Source organism: Suricata suricatta, chromosome 17 (assembly GCF_006229205.1).
Source record: "Suricata suricatta isolate VVHF042 chromosome 17, meerkat_22Aug2017_6uvM2_HiC, whole genome shotgun sequence".
NCBI classification, from domain to species: Eukaryota; Metazoa; Chordata; class Mammalia; order Carnivora; family Herpestidae; genus Suricata; species Suricata suricatta.
In genome coordinates, this window is record NC_043716.1 from 8,986,427 (window position 1) to 9,003,606 (window position 17,180).

The 17,180-nt window shown below is 42.7% G+C and overlaps 1 protein-coding gene across 14 annotated transcripts in view; it reads left to right on the top strand.

Annotated features, from left to right (window-relative positions):
- Positions 1–17,180, top strand: part of NCOR1 (nuclear receptor corepressor 1) — a 159,439-nt gene that overhangs the window by 72,392 nt on the left and 69,867 nt on the right. For 10 of the 14 annotated variants that reach the window (XM_029928085.1, XM_029928086.1, XM_029928096.1 and 7 more), the window contains 4 exons: positions 4,069–4,247; positions 4,797–4,851; positions 5,759–5,860; positions 14,748–14,875. In XM_029928085.1, coding sequence (XP_029783945.1) covers positions 4,069–4,247; positions 4,797–4,851; positions 5,759–5,860; positions 14,748–14,875 — 464 coding nt within the window. The remainder of the gene's footprint in view (positions 1–4,068; positions 4,248–4,796; positions 4,852–5,758; positions 5,861–14,747; positions 14,876–17,180) is intronic. The other 4 variants (XM_029928087.1, XM_029928099.1, XM_029928095.1 and 1 more) reach the window with 1 other exon arrangement.

Consider the following 17,180-nt stretch of genomic DNA (forward strand, 5'->3'; position numbering starts at 1 on the left):
TATTTGGGTGCTCCCGAATTTGGTGCATAGATATTTATAATTGTTAGCTCTTCCTGATGGAGAGATCCTATAATTATTTTATAATGTCCTTCTTCATCTCTTGTTACTGCCTTTACTTTAAAGTCCAGTTTGTCTGATATAAGTATGGCTACTCCAGCTTTCTTTTGGCTTCCAGTCACATGATAGATATTTCTCCATCCCTTTACTTTCAACCTGAAGGTGTCTTCTGGTCAAAAATGAGTCTCTTGTAGACAGCAAATAGATGGGTTTTGTTTTTTTATCCATTCTGCTACCCTGTGTCGTTTGGTTGGAGCCTTCAGTCCATTTACATTCAGTGTTATTATTGAAAAATGTGGGTTTAGAGTCATTGTGTTCTCCCTAGAATTCATGCTTATAGTGGTGTCTCTGGCACCTTGTATTCTTTGCAACATTTCTCTCATAGAGTCCCTCTTAGGATTTCCTGTGGGGCTGGTTTGGTGGTCTTGAATTCTCTCAATTTTTGTTTATTTCGGAACACTTTTATCTTTCCTTCTATTTTGAATGACAGGCTTGCTGAATAAAGGATTCTTGGCTGCATGTTTTTTCTGTTCATCACATTGAAGATTTCCTGCCATTTCTTCCTGGAGAAAGGAGAAAGGAAAATAAGGAGTAAAAATTTTAAAAAATTTAAGTTAAAAAAAAGTAATAATAATAAAAAACACTTATAGAAAAAGAAGAAGAAAAAAATGAAGAAAAAAGAAAAAAATTATAAAAAAACCACAAAACAAAAACCAGCAGCTCCCCCTCGTGGATAGGCGTGGTTTGGTGTGGTGGGTCTCTGAGGCTGCTCTCAGAGGCTCTGCCTTGGTGTCTGCAGAGTAGAATGGCGGCCCCGCCAAGCTCTGCTTAAACTATGCACTGTAGGCCACTCTAATGAGTCGGATCTCCTTGTGCTGTGGTTGAGCCAAGTTGTATTTTCTAGTCCGTGCACTTTTATGCTACCACAGATGAGATGTATTTGCTTTGGTGGCTGGCTTCTTAGGGGGAGGAATCAGTTTGTCTTGGCTCTGCGCAGTAGGAGGTGAAGTGCAGCAGGAAGTGAAGTGTGGGCCGTCACAGACCCAACCCCCAGCCGGGATTGTAATTGCGTTGAGGAAGGAATGAGTGCGCAGGTGTTGCCGGAGGGCTGGGAGCTGCCGGAAATGAGTTGGTAGCTCCTCAGCCTGAGTGTGTGCCTAGGCCTCCACTGCTGCCAACTCCCTGCCGGGATCTTGCAGAGGTGGGGGCTGTGTTTTCCCTGTTGGCACCCGGGATTCAGGATTTGCGCAGCCAATGCTGACGGCAAGATGCGCCGTGGAAAAAAGGTGCGTGTTCCCACTCCCAAAACCGAGGTTGAAGTGAGCACCCCTGACACCGCCGCAGCCACTGACCCCTTCCCCCCCCCCCGCCCCCACCGAAATGGAGCAAGGCTGGAAGCTGTTCTTTCCCTTCCGCCACCTGGATTTGGGATTTGGGCTACCCAGCAGTTATCTATGGAGTAAGCTTCTCTCTCCACGCGCGGTTAAGTGTTCTTTACCTCTTTCCCAGAGTCAGTACTATGGGTGTGTTCAGTCTCTCTGTCTCTTCCCTTTGTCTCTCAGGCTCCTTGCGCTTGCCCCGCCTTGGGCTGGGCTCCCATCTCCCCTGCCCGTCTCGGGCTGACCCGTTTTCCAATCTCCCCGGTTCGCACTCACTCACTCAGGTATCCTTGAGGTTCTCTTCTTTCTGGAGTCCGTATTTTCTCCTTCCGCTCTTGCAGATGAGAGTAGTATCCTTCTCAGTTCGATAGGTGGGGCAGACAATATTTACAGAGCTCCCTTCCTCTCCGCCATCTTGCCTCCTACCCAACCGCTGAATGTTTTAAACCAGGCAGTTGCAGGATTGTGTTGGCATTTTACACAGATGGCCTTGGCATCAGGGAGGCCTGGAAAGAGACGAGGAGGCTGTTCAGATAAAAATAAGGCCCTGAATCAGGGCAGCAGTGGCAGGGATATATGGGAGCGGACTGGCAGGAGACACTCATCGGAGGTGGATTGACAAAGAAGAGAAGTGGAAAGGGACGCGCCAGGTTCTAGGTTGGAGGATTGAGCTGGTGGTGTCATTTTCCAAAAGAACAAAGGAGTACATATTTTGCGGGTATTTGTACGTTGAGTTGTGGCCCTGAGGGGCGGGTGGGTTCTCCGAAGTGTGCTGTCTAGCCAGGAGAGTCTGGGAGAGAGATTTGACATGGCGTCAGTAAATCTGTGCTGACGAAGAAGAAATTTCAGTCCCTATCATGAGTCTTCTTAGGTGTTCAAACTATCTGTAAAGGTCCGGAAGCCACATCCTGTTCATGTAGTTTTCGATTTTATATACTGTTTTTTAAAAAATCTCATCTCTGATATCAACTATACTTCAATTAAAACACACACACACACACACACACACACATATACCACCATCACCACTGCCACTGCCAGAAAACTTCCTGTCGAAATTCTGAAGGTCTTGCTTATTTGAATGTGGTGGTCTCCTTAAGTAATGATCAAAGACGATGATTCAGCTGTTATATATTTCAAAATTTGTGGTCATAATCCCTGCAATGATGACTAAATCTGTGTTAAATTTCATTGCTTGCTTTTTGACTGATTTCATTAGGGCCTGTCTGTAAGCATCCAAAGCCAGTACCACCTGAGGTGACATCAAGCTAATGTATCTGCCCAAGCCTTTTTTTTGGCTTCAGACTGATTGAGAGGTTGCCACAAAATTAGACACTTTGTAAGGACTGAATGTATGGTGGTACCCACTTCTGTGAGGAAAAGTTTTAGGGGAAAAAACCTAGCTTTGTGTTGGGGCAATACCTGTAATTTTGGGTAAAGGTTTTTTGTAGAAATTTGTGCTTATGAACTTAAGAAATTAAACTTTGGGAAAAACTAATTGTATAGAAGTAACAAAGTTTTAATTGAAATTCTAAGGATAATAGTCTTCAATCTTCAGTGGAGATATTATGTAAGATTAGCAAGAAGTATTATACACATGAGTTTAATTTAAAGTCAGTACCCTTAGGATTTGGTGTCTACTTTTTTTCATATTTATTGGTCTCTAAAATGACATTAAGACTTTTAAAAATGACTGTTAATGTAATTAAATATTTCTTAAGATTATTATTTCAATGAACTTGACCTTACTTTGTGTCCTTTAGTTTGAAAATTTCATTATCTGAGGTGCCTGGGTGGCTTAGTTGGTTAAGCGTCTGACTCTTCTTTTTTTTTCTTTTTTTAATGGTTGTTTGTTTTGAGAGAGAGAAAGAGTGCACATGTAGGGGAGGGGTGGAGAGAGAGAGAATCCCAAGCAAGGTCTGCACTTTTAGCGTTGAGCCCAACATGGGGCTCCATCTCTGGAACCTTGAGATCATGACCTGAGCTGAAACCAAGAGTCAGATGCTTAACTGACTGAGCCACCCAGGTGCCCCTCGGCATTGGACTCTTGATCTCAGGGTTGTGAGTTCAAAATCTGTGTTGGGCTCCTCTCTAGGTGTGAAGCCTACTTAAAAAAAAAAAATTATTACTTGAGGTATCCACTTCTTTTAAGTAAAGAACTCTTTTCAAATTGTAGTAGTGGGACATAAAAAAATAATGCATAGTCTCTGTCCATATAAGTCATTTAATGAGCGTTTTTTAAAAAAATGTTTGTTTATTTTTGAGAGAGAGTGTGCGCACAAGTGCACATATCAAGGAGGGGCAGACAGAGAGGAGACAGAATCTGAAGCAGGTTCTAGGCTCTGAGCTGTCAGCACAGAGCCCGACACAGGGCTTGAACTTACAAACTGTGAGATCATGACCTCAGATGAAGTTGGACACTTAACTAATTGAACCATCCAGGCACCCCTCATTTAATGAATGTTGATTAGATATGAGTAATTACTATATGTTAGATGTTAGGGTATATGCTACTATTGACATTAAGTTACATATGTGGTTTTTCTGGCTTCTATTATGATAGCTGGTCTATGGCCCTCTTTAAATTTTATTCTGCATAAGTTATGTTTACTTTTTTAATTTGTTTTTGCAGAATAATGAGAAACAAATGCGGCAACTCTCTGTGATCCCACCTATGATGTTTGATGCAGAACAGAGACGAGTCAAGTTCATCAACATGAATGGACTTATGGAAGACCCCATGAAAGTTTATAAAGACAGGCAGTTTATGAATGTTTGGACTGACCACGAGAAGGAGATCTTCAAGGACAAGTAATTTAAACTTTAAACTATTTTTTAATAGAAGCTTATATAAATATGTGAAAAATATTTGGCATTCCCTTGTAAATTCAACTGTTTCTCCAAAAATTTGGCCCTCTCTTGACATTTGAATGTATCCTGTGGAAAGTAGGGGATGTAGATCTAATGTGATCTTCCCATAGGTTTGTAGATGGGACATAAGTAGTAACAGATAAGAGCTGAACGGGGGTTACAGAGTCATGTGAAGTGTGGTACCCAAAGTTGGGTGATGCCTAAGTCACCTGGGGGTGCTGTTTAAAAGTCCGGATTTCTGTGCTGCACCATAAACCAACCCAGTGGTTTCTGGTGGATGGTGCCCAGGAATCTGTGCCCGCAAAAGACTCCAGTGATTCTCCTTTTATTCCTCAAGTTGGCAGTTAGGGATCCCTGGGAAATGGACTGAACTAATATTTGTGTTCCCAAAGTCATCCCCTCCCCCCGCCTCTTTTTAAGGTGTTAAAATGTGTGTGTGTGTGTGTGTGTGTGTGTGTGTGTGTGTGGTTGTTTTCTGTTTTTACTCAGGTTTATTCAGCATCCAAAAAACTTTGGACTAATTGCATCCTACTTGGAAAGGAAGGTAAGAAATGGTTTGCATTGAGAATGTTTATAGGTTTGTAATGGTTGCTACTTTGAAGTTTTGTGCTCTAATAGACTGAAGTAGTTAAATAGAAGAGATTTTTAAAAGATTCGCATGTGACTAGTATAGTGATGTATATAATTATGTAACAAATCATAAGCAGGGAACATAGTCTGATTTTCATAGTTAATGAAAAACAGCCTAATACTGGATTTTCCTAGAAACACAAAGACTACAATGCATTTTAAACCTTACTAAGTTTCTGATTAAAATCTCAGAATCCTGATTTTTCCCTGAAAAATTTTCCCACAATGGATTGAATGTAGTGTTTTATTTTTTAATTTTATTTTTATTATTTTTTTAAACATTTTTACTTATTATTGAGAGACAGAGCATGAGCATGGGAGGGGAAGAGAGAAGGGGAGACACAGAATCTGATGCAGGCTTCAAGCTCTGAGCTGTCAGCACAGAGCCCAACCATGGGGCTCAACCTCACATTCCGCAAGATCATGACCTGAGCTGCAGTAAGAGGCTAAACCAACTGACCCACCCAGGTGCTCCTGGATGTAGTGGTTTTGAGCAAAATATTTGAAGAGACATTTTGAATTTTACATATCTGCAACAAGAAAGAGAACTTAGTTACTCCTTCATAAGGAAGTGCTTGAATGTTTCTGATTGCTTTTGGTATCTTTTACATATTTTGGATTAGGACGACTGTAATTGTCCATTAAAAGAGTAAATATAATGACTATATTTTTAGAGCCTAGATATTCCTTAAAATGCTAGCTATATGTTTCTCCTTAATTTATACCTTGAGAATACCATAGATTTTCCTTGATAGTGTTAGTTGATTCTTAAAAAAAGTTTTTATTTCTTTTGGCTCTTGACAATATTTTTTTCCTTATAGAGTGTTCCTGATTGTGTTTTATATTACTACTTAACCAAGAAAAATGAGAATTATAAAGCCCTAGTGAGAAGGAATTATGGAAAACGCAGAGGAAGAAACCAGGTGTGTTTCATTATTACGTGGAAGGTGTTTCAGGCTTGGCGGAGATACACAGATGAAAAATGTTACAACTGGAGCTTGTGCTTAATCATGTGTATTTTAGGGATCGATATTTCATTGACTCATTAGGATGTTATGAACATGTTATTATTTTGAAATTAATGTATATTTAACTTGTCCCATGATCTATTTTGAATGCATTGGAAGTTTCTGGCATGATAAGATTGATGAGAAACGTTCTATACTTCTATATTATCTAAATCGTGCCTGTCAGTGTTGACAGTGATAATGTAAATATGGGACCCATAATACCTCATTTAATAATACTGACTTAGTTCCTAACTTTCTCCCAGTTTCCCCACACAGCTGCCCTTTCTTTCGTTAGCCGCGGTTCTCTCATTATCTGTAGCCATAACCTGCTGCATTTTCTGGGCCGTTGTTTCCTATAGAACCTACTATCTCACAGGACAGGATGGGATTACATGTTCTTTGGGAACAATATTTCCTGGTCAGTGAAAGTACAGGGAGTGGCTCGCGAGCTTGTGCGTGAGATTCTGCCGAAGGCTGAGTGGTCGGAGGTGCCCGCGTTGTCAGTGGGTTGAGGGGGCTGGAAATAAGGTGGTCATGAGCAGAAGGGGGTGTGGAAGGTGAGTTGCTACAGCAGTGCCGGCCGCCCCGCCTGTGACATTGGCTTACGAAGGGGAACAGAGGAATGGGTGAGGAGGCCCGAAAGGGAGCAAGGAGCGTGCTGGTACTGCCGCGGCTGCCGGCAGTACTGTTGACACAGGGCGAGGGAGTGGAGCTCCACCAGGCCTCACCGCCTGGCGGGGGCGGGGCGCGGCAATCTGAACACTGGCAGTGAGGTGGGACATGCCATTCTGCTCAAAGGCATCGGGGCTTCCTACAGAGAAGGTGGGATCAAACAAATTAGCTAGAGATGCTGGAGCGCATCTGCATTTTCAACAAGTTTCAGCTACAAATTTTTAATAGACACAGAATCCAGACCAGGTTCCAGGCTCTGAGCTATCAGCACAGGGCCGGACGTGGGGCTCAAACCCACAAACTGAGATCATGACCTGAGCCGAAGTCAGATGCTTAACTGACTGAGCCCTCCCAGGCGCCCCTCAGCTACAAATTTTTAACAATAGCTTTGTTCCTTCTTACCAACTGTTATTTGTAACTTGAATTGTTACACGTTAACATATTTCATATTTCTAAATTGTTTTCAATTTTTCAATCCCAGCGAATGTAAGGGGATAATTTGATGTTTATTATATCTTAGCTTTGTAGGGTGGGCAGTCTGTTGCTTGTGTTGATAGAGGAGAAAACTCTAGGAAATTCTGTGTTACAGAGGATGTCTCTGTTACCCTGAAGCATTTGTTTCCATCCTAAAGGTACCGGGGACGCCACTTCACTGCTCTCTGTGGCACACGCATGTTGTTCAGGTCCAGCCGCATTAGCATTCCCTCTGCACATTCTTGTTCTGTGTGTGCACACCTCTAGCACATCCCAGAATGCATTTAAGGAACTGAAATTGTCCATATGTGCTCTCACCTTGACCCCAGGTAGGCTCAGTTTGGGGTTTCCATCAGTCTGTTCCTGCCCACATTAGCTTTTTGTGTTATTACCGTGAAGATTTTTCCTCTAGTTTTATATTTTTTCTGGTTGTTTTCACTAAGAATTTTGGAAGGAGAGTGTTCAATGATGGAAACATAGCACCATCTCAGACCAGAAGAATCTTCACTGTTTGTTTTTTAAAAATTTAAAAAGTGTTTTATTTTTGAGAGAGAGAGAGAGAGACAGTGTGAGCAGGGGAGGGTCAGGGAGAGAGGGAGACACAGAATTTGAAGCAGGCTCCAGACTGAGCTGTCAGCACAAAACCCATCGTGGGGCGCAAAACCTCAAACTGTGAGATCATGACCTGAGCCGAAGTTGGACACTTAGCCAACTGAGTCACCCAGGCGCCCCTTCTCTCTGTTTCTTTATTGCTTGTGTACTTCATTCCGTTTGTGTCAGAATAGATGCACAGGTTTTCCAAAATTAAGTGGTGTTAGTTTAAGGGCATGTGTTTATAGAAATAAATGACATTAGAGCTGATACCAGAGAGAAGAGGAGCCATCGGACTTTTGAGCAGAAGACTTGTATCAGATTTTAGTAGCGGCAGGATCATTCTGGCTGCTCTGTTGAGAGCAGTTGTCAGGAAGGCTGGGGCAGAAGCAAAGAGACCGGCCAGCAGGTCCTGTTAATCCTCCCAGGGGCCTGGACTAGACTCTAGTGAGGGAGACAGGGAGAACTGGTCCGTTTCTGGATGTATTTTTGAAGGTGAGGTAAAAATCTAAGGTTTTCCCAGTGGATTGATTGCAGGCAATTGGAGGACAGTTATCAAAGGTAACCCAAGATTTGGCCTGTGGGGCTGCCATTTACCGCGTAGGCATCACTGAAGGAGTGGCAGAAATGGGGGAAGAATTGGGACATGCCGAATTTCAGGTAAGTATTAGATGTCTGGGTGGAGATGTAAGGTGGGCAGTTAAATGTAGAAGTCTGGAGTTTAGGAAACAGATCTGGGTTGGGAATGTAGAATTTGCTGCATAGAAAAAAGTTTAGAAAGACTTCTGTTTTTAAAAAACAGAATCTCATTATAAGTTAAGAATTTTTAAATTGGTATGTCTTTTTTTTTTTTTTTTTTTTTTTTGTCTTTTATTTGTCCTTGAGAGACAGAGAGAGGCAGTGTGAGGAGGGGAGGGTCAGAGAGAGAGGGAGACACAGAATCCGAAGCAGGCTCCAGGCTCTGAGCTAGCAGTCAGCACAGAACCCGACGCAGGGCTCGAACCCACGAACTGTGAGATCATGACCTGAGCTGAAGTCGGACGCTCAACTGACTGAGCCACCCAGGCGCCCCTAAATTGGTGTGTCTTGATTTTACCTTGGTTGATAACAGAGATCCAACTAATTTGGAAATCACTTTACTGCTCTATTATTCAATCAAGTTTGAACCAGTAGAAATTACCATAGGTAATCCCAGAGCCCGCTTAGTGCAAATTTATTTCAATCCTGTAGAGTTCTGTTGAAGTTTATGCCCGATCCTTTCAGTTTTTATTTGACTGCTTTTCCCATTCTCTCCCCCCACTCCCAGATCTCTTACCCAAAGGAAGTATTATTGACTGAGAGATTCCAAGTTTGCAAGGTTTGATTTTTAACCTGCTGTTGCTGTATAGAACCTTGCATGTTATTTATTCCAAAAATGAGTTTAATCTCAGAATCATAGGGAAATAAGACAGATAATCGTATTTTTGTTAGACTTGTGTTCAGAGATTATTATTGGCAAAAGCCGTAACTCAAAATTCCGTTAGCTACTGCCCAAACCATTTTGCTGTTCAACTTCCTAGCATCCCATGATGAGAGCAAGTGTGGTTCGTCATAAATTTTAGTTGAAGCAATGAATGCATATCAAAGATTAGAAGCCAAAAGCCACTCATTGAGTGTTACTATTTGGAGGTCTACATTTATAAATAGCATGCCAAGTAGTAATTTGATTCTATGTGTAACATTTTTGTTAGAACTAAGAATTTCTTCTTACTGTCCAGCATAAACTCCCGTCTAACAAGTCTGTCACTGTGCAGCTAGAACTACTGCGTATCTGCGAGTGACCGACAATAAAGCAAGTCATTGTTTGGAACCTGCATTCTTCATTTCCAAATACTTGATTGCCTTTCACAAGAATTTGTGCCCTTCCTTCCTTCTGACAACATCTTCCTCTTTAAATATGTCAGCATGTTTTCATTCCCCAAAGGTATTGAGCAAGCATAGACTTTATGTAAATGTAGTAAATTTTGAAGTTAGGAGAGTTTCTGACTAAATTGTTAGATAGACAATAGACCGTTTTAGGTTTAAAAAGTGGAGTTAAAAAAAAATGTTGGGTATAATCTGAAGAGCTTTAGACCCAAAAATGCTCTGCCTGTGTGTGACCTCTTTGTCTCTGTGACCCTAGACGTGTCCTTTCTCTTGCTGACGCTTGGTTCCACATCCATGAGAGAGGGAACAGTAATACTCCCCTTGCAGAGTTAGCGTGAGAGCTGGGTTTGTCATGTGTGTGAAGCCCTTTGGTGTAGTCTCAAGCACAAGGGGAGAGCCCAGTAAATGGTGGCGACTAGTACCTTTGTAGCCTTCATAGACAGCTTTTAGTTTTCAGGAACGTAGTCTCAAATTCAGTTGGCCTAAAAGCATTAGTTTTTTAATATATTTTGATAAGATATTTTCTGTTTACTGCCTGAACTACTTAAAAAACTCAGTGGCAACGGTAGGGCATCATTATTTTGTCTCCTGTATGTTTCTAGCTGAGTATAAGCTTGTTCTCTTAAATGTAGTCATTTCATTTCTTGCATCTCCCATCATCTGCTGAGTGGGAATTTGCTTATCTGTTTTCTAAAGACTCGAACATGTTAACAGATACACATAGGGTACGTCTAAGTGTTCGCTTTTTCAATTAGATGTAGTAGAGACGCATCTCAGCATAATCTGCCTTTTGATCTTGCTATAAAGGACTCTTGAAATTGACCTTGTTCTTCACTTCCCATAATTATGAAATACATAAAACTTTCATGTTTTTCATTTGGATTTTCATTTTGTTTTGTAACATACTCTTACCTTTGTAGTGCATAGTTTGCCGTTCAACAGAAATGCTTCATGTCATGAGATCCTCCCTAACAGGATGAGACCTCTTTTTATTGACTATGAAGTGTTGGGTTTAAAGACAGAGAATTCCGGATAGGAAGCTGATGGGAATGTCTCTGTTAGGGGACTTTTTAAAAAAAACATTTATTTTTTTGAGAGAGAGAGAGACAGTGTGAGCAGGGGAGGGTCAGAGAGAGAGGGAGACACAGAATCTAAAGCAGGGTCCATGCTCTGAGCTGTCAGCACAGAGCCCGACATGGGGCTCAAACCCACGAACCGCGAGATCATGATCTGAGCCAAAGCCGGATGCTTAACTGACTGAGCCACCCAGGCAGACCACTACTCCAGCCAACCTGCTGAAGGTTTTGAGTGTTATAACCTATAACCTCCATCCCACACCACGGGGACTGACACTTCTCTTTGCAGATTTACCTGAAACAAAAGCAATTCCAGTCACTTTTTATAAAAATCAGAGGTTATTCCTTACTCTCTTTAATGTGGTTGGCAGTCATTACAATGGGTCTCGATGTGTGTCACCCAGAGGTAAATGCTGACCGTATGGTCTGGCCTCCCCGGGTCTGCTTCCCCACCTACTCCTGCCCAGTTCGTGTGTGTTCTGCCTCGATGGGGGTTCTGCTCTGGAGGTGTCACAAACCTCCACACGCTGGTTAGCCACTCTGTCAACTTCTTTGGGTCAGGTCCACACCTTCTGCAGAATTGGGGGTTGTGCTTCACAAGAGATCCTACCCTCATCTTCCCATTGACTGGTTGAAGCAGGTGCTACCTTGCTTGTCAGTCCCTGGCACTAGGGAAGGGGCAGCAAAGTCAGCTGTTGGCTGGATTCCAGACAGCAGGGAGTGTGTGGGATTGCTTGCTTTCTTCAAAACACTGGTTGGCATTTGAAATAGGAAAGTATTAGGGAAATAATTATATGTTCATCAAGTCTAACAGAAGAGTGAACCTCTTTACTCCTGGTCTGCTGAGTTAATGGCTCCCTGTCATTTCTTAGGGCCATTAACCATTTTCTAGGTTTTACAGCCCACTTGCAAAAGGCCAAGGTCATTGTTGGTATGCCATCTTGTTTGTTCAGAATGTGGTATTTGTGGCAGTGGGGGTGGCTCGAGGTTATTAGCGTTTGAAGCCAGTCTTGTCACCACTCTGGAATGCTCCGGAGTCGGTCACCTTATCAAAGCTGAGTAAAACATTCCCAGTTGTAAAGCATACCTCCTCATGGTTGGAGAGGGTAACGTATGGAAAATCTTCCTGAGTTCTTAGTATTTTCTTTTTTATTTATTTTATTTTTTTTAACTTTTTTTTAATGTTTTATTTATTTTTGGTACAGAGAGAGACAGAGGGGGAGGGGCAGAGAGGGGGAGGGGCAGAGAAAGGAGACACAGAACCGGAAGCAGGCTCCAGGCTCTGAGCTAGCTGTCAGCACAGAGCCTGACACAGGGCTCGAATCCATAAACGTGAGATCTGACCTGAGCCGAAGCCAGAGGCTTAACCAACTCAGCCACCCAGGTGCCCCTAGTATTTTCTAATAATAATAAATACTCAGAAGAAAAGGAAACTGGCACTTGCCGGGGTGAGCAATCGGGAAAATTAGATAAAGCAAGGGAGGGAACCTGGTGTTGAAATGATTTGTAAGGGGTCATAATGGAAAAGTAGGTACAGTTCTTCCTGATGGACTGTGTGTGACATTTCATAGAACAAAGGGATCAAAGGTCATGATGAGGATAAACAGGATCAACAACCAAGAAGAAGCATGGGTGGGGCCCGAGTGGTTGGTAGAGAGAAGCTTTTCTGACTTCAGGATCTTGGGGGTAGAGCCCACTGTTGATGGCAGTTGTGACTTCCCCATTGAGGAACTTAATGGGCATGACCTGAAAGTTTTTTTTTTTTTTAAGTTTTGTTTATTTGTGAGAGAGAGACAGCATGAGCAGGGGAGGGGGAGAGGGAGAGGGAGAGGGAGGGAAAGAGAGAGAGAGACAGAGAGAGAGAATCCCAAGCAGGATCCACGCTGCCAAAATAGAGCCCAATGTGTAGCTTGAACCCAAGAAACTGTGAGGTCATGACCTGAGCTGAAACCACGAGTCAGACACTTAGCTGACTGAGTCACTGAGGTGCCCCAAAAGTATTTCAGTTGTAGGATATTTATTATGTTGCTAGAAAAGGCATGAGCCCTGTGATAAAATCATTTGTCTGTCCTTAGGGATACATGAGAAGTCCTTTCGTAACACCAAGAGATGAAAGGCATCATAGGTAGATTTCTGAAATTTGAGAAAGGAAGTGATTTTTGAAATAATACAGTTCGGCAGTGTTCTGGAAGTGGCGTTTGGGAGCAAGAAGGATACAGATTCTTCTTTCTGCTGTGGATCCGAAGAGGGCATCGGGCCTCTTCTTGAGGGGCCAGCAAGGTCTTAGTTATCTTAGGAAAAAAGCCAGCTTTGCTGAGTGGGTAAAGGACTTTGAGATGCTATTAAGAGTTAAGGAAAACTTTACCTCAAGTTAGTGAGGACTTTGTGTTGTCCGGTGACAGGAATAGCAAGAGAACAGGCAGTTATTATGACGCAAGATTGACTTTGGCCTCAATCAGAATGCAAGATTGAGGTGGGAGGGCAAACACTTTGCAAATAACCAGAATGAGGGAACTTGGATTTTGCTGTATCCAGCACAGGCAGACGCTTCTAGATGTCTCCTAGGAGCTGGTCTCCTGGAGATGATTAAGATGAGGTCCATGTTCTTGATGAGATTGTAACACAGTGGGACAGACCCTGACAACCAGTTACAAGAAGCCCTGTGGTAAGCTGGGAGCAGATGTGAACCCTGCAGGGGGGAAGATAGGGAGCCTGTCCGAGCTGCTCATGCAAATCAAGAAAAACCTCACAAGTGGGAGATGGAGCATTCCTAACTGAATTTCAGAGACTGCACAGGAGCTTACTAGGCAGGGTGACCCGGCCTGCAGGTCAGTCAACGCAGGTTCTGAGGGAGAGAGTGAGAATTGGGGGGCAAGGGGCACAGAGAATGGAGGCAAGACAAAGTCTCTGATCAAGCCTCATTTATTGAGAGAATACACACATCTTATAAAGGGTAGAAGGCGGGACCAAGGCAGCTGACCTAGGTCAGTTGCTAGGAAACAGGGTCAAGTGATTAAGGGGAAATCGAAACAGCTATCTCAGCACAGTGCCTGAGGGGCCGGTAAGAAAGCTCAGACTTGCTGTCTCCGGAACTGAGCTGGGGAGTGATAAACACTGCCTTGCCTGCAGGCGGCTGTTCTTTGTTCTTCTGCTAGCTCTCCTGGCTGGCCCCCCACAGCAGGGAGGGGTGGAAAGGGTGTTCCAGGCAAAGACATGCTGGCTGTGTTCTTGAGAGTCCGGAGCAGGGAGGAGGATTGGAAGAGGTGCACCCGAGGCAGGGGCTGTGCGCTGGAACCCCGCATGGCAGTTCAGTCCCCCATACGGTGGACAGCCTTGATTTCTGCATTAAATAAGAATAATGCACAAACACACCTTCACCGTTTCTTTTGGAGTCACAATTTTAGCAAAGATAAAAGGGTCCATAATCTTACTCTCCTCTACTCTTTGTTCCTGTGCATATTTATAATTACAGAGTTGTAATCACAGCCTAGAGATATTTGTGTGTTTTACTTCTTTTCGCTTGGCTATATCCTTAGTGTGTTTTCAAATTACTTTGGTCTTGACGATGACTATAGCCGTCTACTATTCATTAAGTGAATGTTCGTGCAGAAGGATAAAAACATAAAGATGTTTCTTAGACTACCATCCATAGTGATGAAAAAGTTGGAAGCATACCTAATACGAGGTATTAGAAATATCTAATACGAGGGGAAGGGGTTGGCACATTATAGGTTATCAGATTGTAAGGTAGAATTGAGATGCTTGAGTGACAGATGAGATGTGGGAGTTACAGAAAGAGAGAACCAACCTCAGATTTTGGGTTTCTAGGTGAATCTTAACACATTCGCCTCTCCGATGGGTCCAGACACTGGGAGTGTGTGTGTGCTTTTAAGCAACGCATGTGGAGTATATTAAAGAGTGTTAGGCCGGTTCTTAATACACTCCCCCTAATTACATTGTAAGTGCCTCATTAGTTAATTGTCTATTAAGTTTTTTGCGAAGGTAGTTACTGTAATTTGCCATCACAGTTTGAGGAGCTCTTTCTTTTACCTTTGAATCTGACAAATGGTGGTTCATTCCAGCAGCAAATTGCCCGACCCTCACAAGAAGAAAAAGTAGAAGAAAAAGAAGAAGATAAAGCAGAAAAAACAGAAAAGAAAGAAGAGGAAAAGAAAGATGAAGAGGAGAAAGAGGACAAGGAGGACTCTAAGTGAGTTAAATGATTAGATGTTATTCGTATTTCTAAATAATGAACCTAAGACATCTATCAGAGGTATAAAATTTTAGGTAAAAGAATGAATGGGAAGAATGTGTTTTGACCTTCTAGTTATTATTTGACATAATTAAAGGAACAGGATATTCTAATAAATAGAACTTTCATCACTGAGATCTACTGAACATAGTTTAATCCTTAACGTGGATCTTATTTTTGATAGTTTACATTAAAATGGTTGGTAAATGATTTTCTTCTCTATAATACCTTACATTCCAGCTTCATTGGTTTTATTTATCATGTAAAGTAGAGTTTCTGGTTTGTTAGTGGTTCTCTTGCTGTTTTCCTGGTTATAAAAGTAATTCTCGTTCATTATAGAAAGTTAGGAAAAGAGGCAAAATATTAAGAGAATTAACCTGTGAGTCTGCCACTCGGAGACAGCTACTGACTATTGATGCCTTTGTGTACATACTGGAGTGCAGTGTGGTAGGGGGCTTAGCTCAGCTGGCTGTTTTTCAACCAAGGATCAGCTTGATTAAGACATTATTTACACAGAATAAAATTCACCAATTTTAAGCATATTTGTGGATATGCGTTGACACAGGTATGCGGTGGTCTAACTATGGCCAGTCCTGTGATGTAGAACATTCCCATCACTCCCGAAAGTCCCCACATGCTCCTTTGCACTAACGCCCCCCCCCCCCACCCCTACCATTCCCAGCCTCTGGCTACTACTGATCTGTTTGCCTTTTCTAGAATTTTGTATAAATGGAGTTTTGCAGTATGTGGTCTTGTGTGTGCGGCTTCTCTTACGTAGCAGAATGAGTTTGAGATCCACGCGGGTCGTTGGCACGTGTCAGTCGTTTCAGTGTAGTGGCTTAGTTCTGGGAAATCCTGAAGGTTTATCTGGTTTTGTGACAACTACAGCCCACATCACTCGGTGTGGCTGTTATGTGAAGAGGCGGATACCCATGCCAGTGTCATTGTGATTTTTTGCAATTTAGGAAGACAACTATTAAAAACAATTTTGTGGTTTTTTTTTTTTTTAGTTGTGAAGGTAAAACATTTACACTCCCATGAGGTCAGTGGTTTTGCTCATATGGAACTGGCACACCGTGGTTTTTACTTTTTTCTTAAAATCTCTATCAGCAAGTACTCATTTATTAGTGATGTGAGCTAGCTCTTATAGAGGATGCAAAAATACGTAAGATGTGTACAGTTCCCAGGTAGCTTATGAGCTGGTAGGGGAAAACCAGGGGAGGTGCAAGTACTATTTAAGAAATGAGCAGAACCAGGAAAGGACGTTGGGAGATTGAGAAGAGTTCAGGGTTACTTCCGTCTGGATAGTTTAGAGGGCTTTATGCAGGAGCTAGTGGGTTAGTGTGGGAAGAATAGAGGGAACAACGAGACTTGATGTGCCGCTGTGAGAAATGACAGATCACGGTGTCATTAGACTGGAACACAGGGTCGCCGAAGAAGAAAAGCGGGGGTGGGGGTGGGGGTGGGGGGGTGGTTGGGGTTACATTGTGTGAAGGCTTACTGAAGCTAGAATAGACTTTGTTCAGAAGGCTGTGTTGTGAGGTGTTTGGGAGCAGGTAGCAATTTGCATGGATGGAATGGTTTCACGCCAAAGCTGTTCTGCTAGAATATTGACCCACGGGCAGCATAGAATGAATGGATTGGAGATGTAAGTCAGGGAAGAGTGGTTTGGGATGCCGAGGCACTGATACGGCAAGTGGTAGTAGAAATCGAGATGGTGGAATGAATGAGAGAACTGTCACTGAGATGTAATAACCAAGCCTTAGCATGAGATCACAAAGAGGAAGTAAAGAAAGAGGGGCTTTTTTGCAACAGGTTTGCCACCAGAGCACAGGTGTCGTGAAAACCACCGCTAAACCTAAACCAAAATGGGAAAGGAAAAGACTCACATCAACATCGTCGTCATTGGACACGTAGATTCCAGCAAGTCTACCACTACCAGACATCTCATCTACAAATGTGGTGGGATCGACAAAAGAACTATCGAAAAATTTGAGAAGGAGGCTGCTGAGATGGGAAAGGGCTCCTTCAAGTATGCCTGGGTCTTGGATAAACTGAAAGCCAAACGTGAACGTGGTATCACCATTGATATCTCCTTGTGGAAATTTGAGACCAGCAAGTACTATGTGACCATCATTGATGCCCCGGGACACAGAGACTTCATCAAAAATATGATTACAGGCACATCTCAGGCTGACTGTGCTGTCCTGATTGTTGCTGCTGGTGTTGGTGAATTTGAAGCCGGTATCTCCAAGAATGGGCA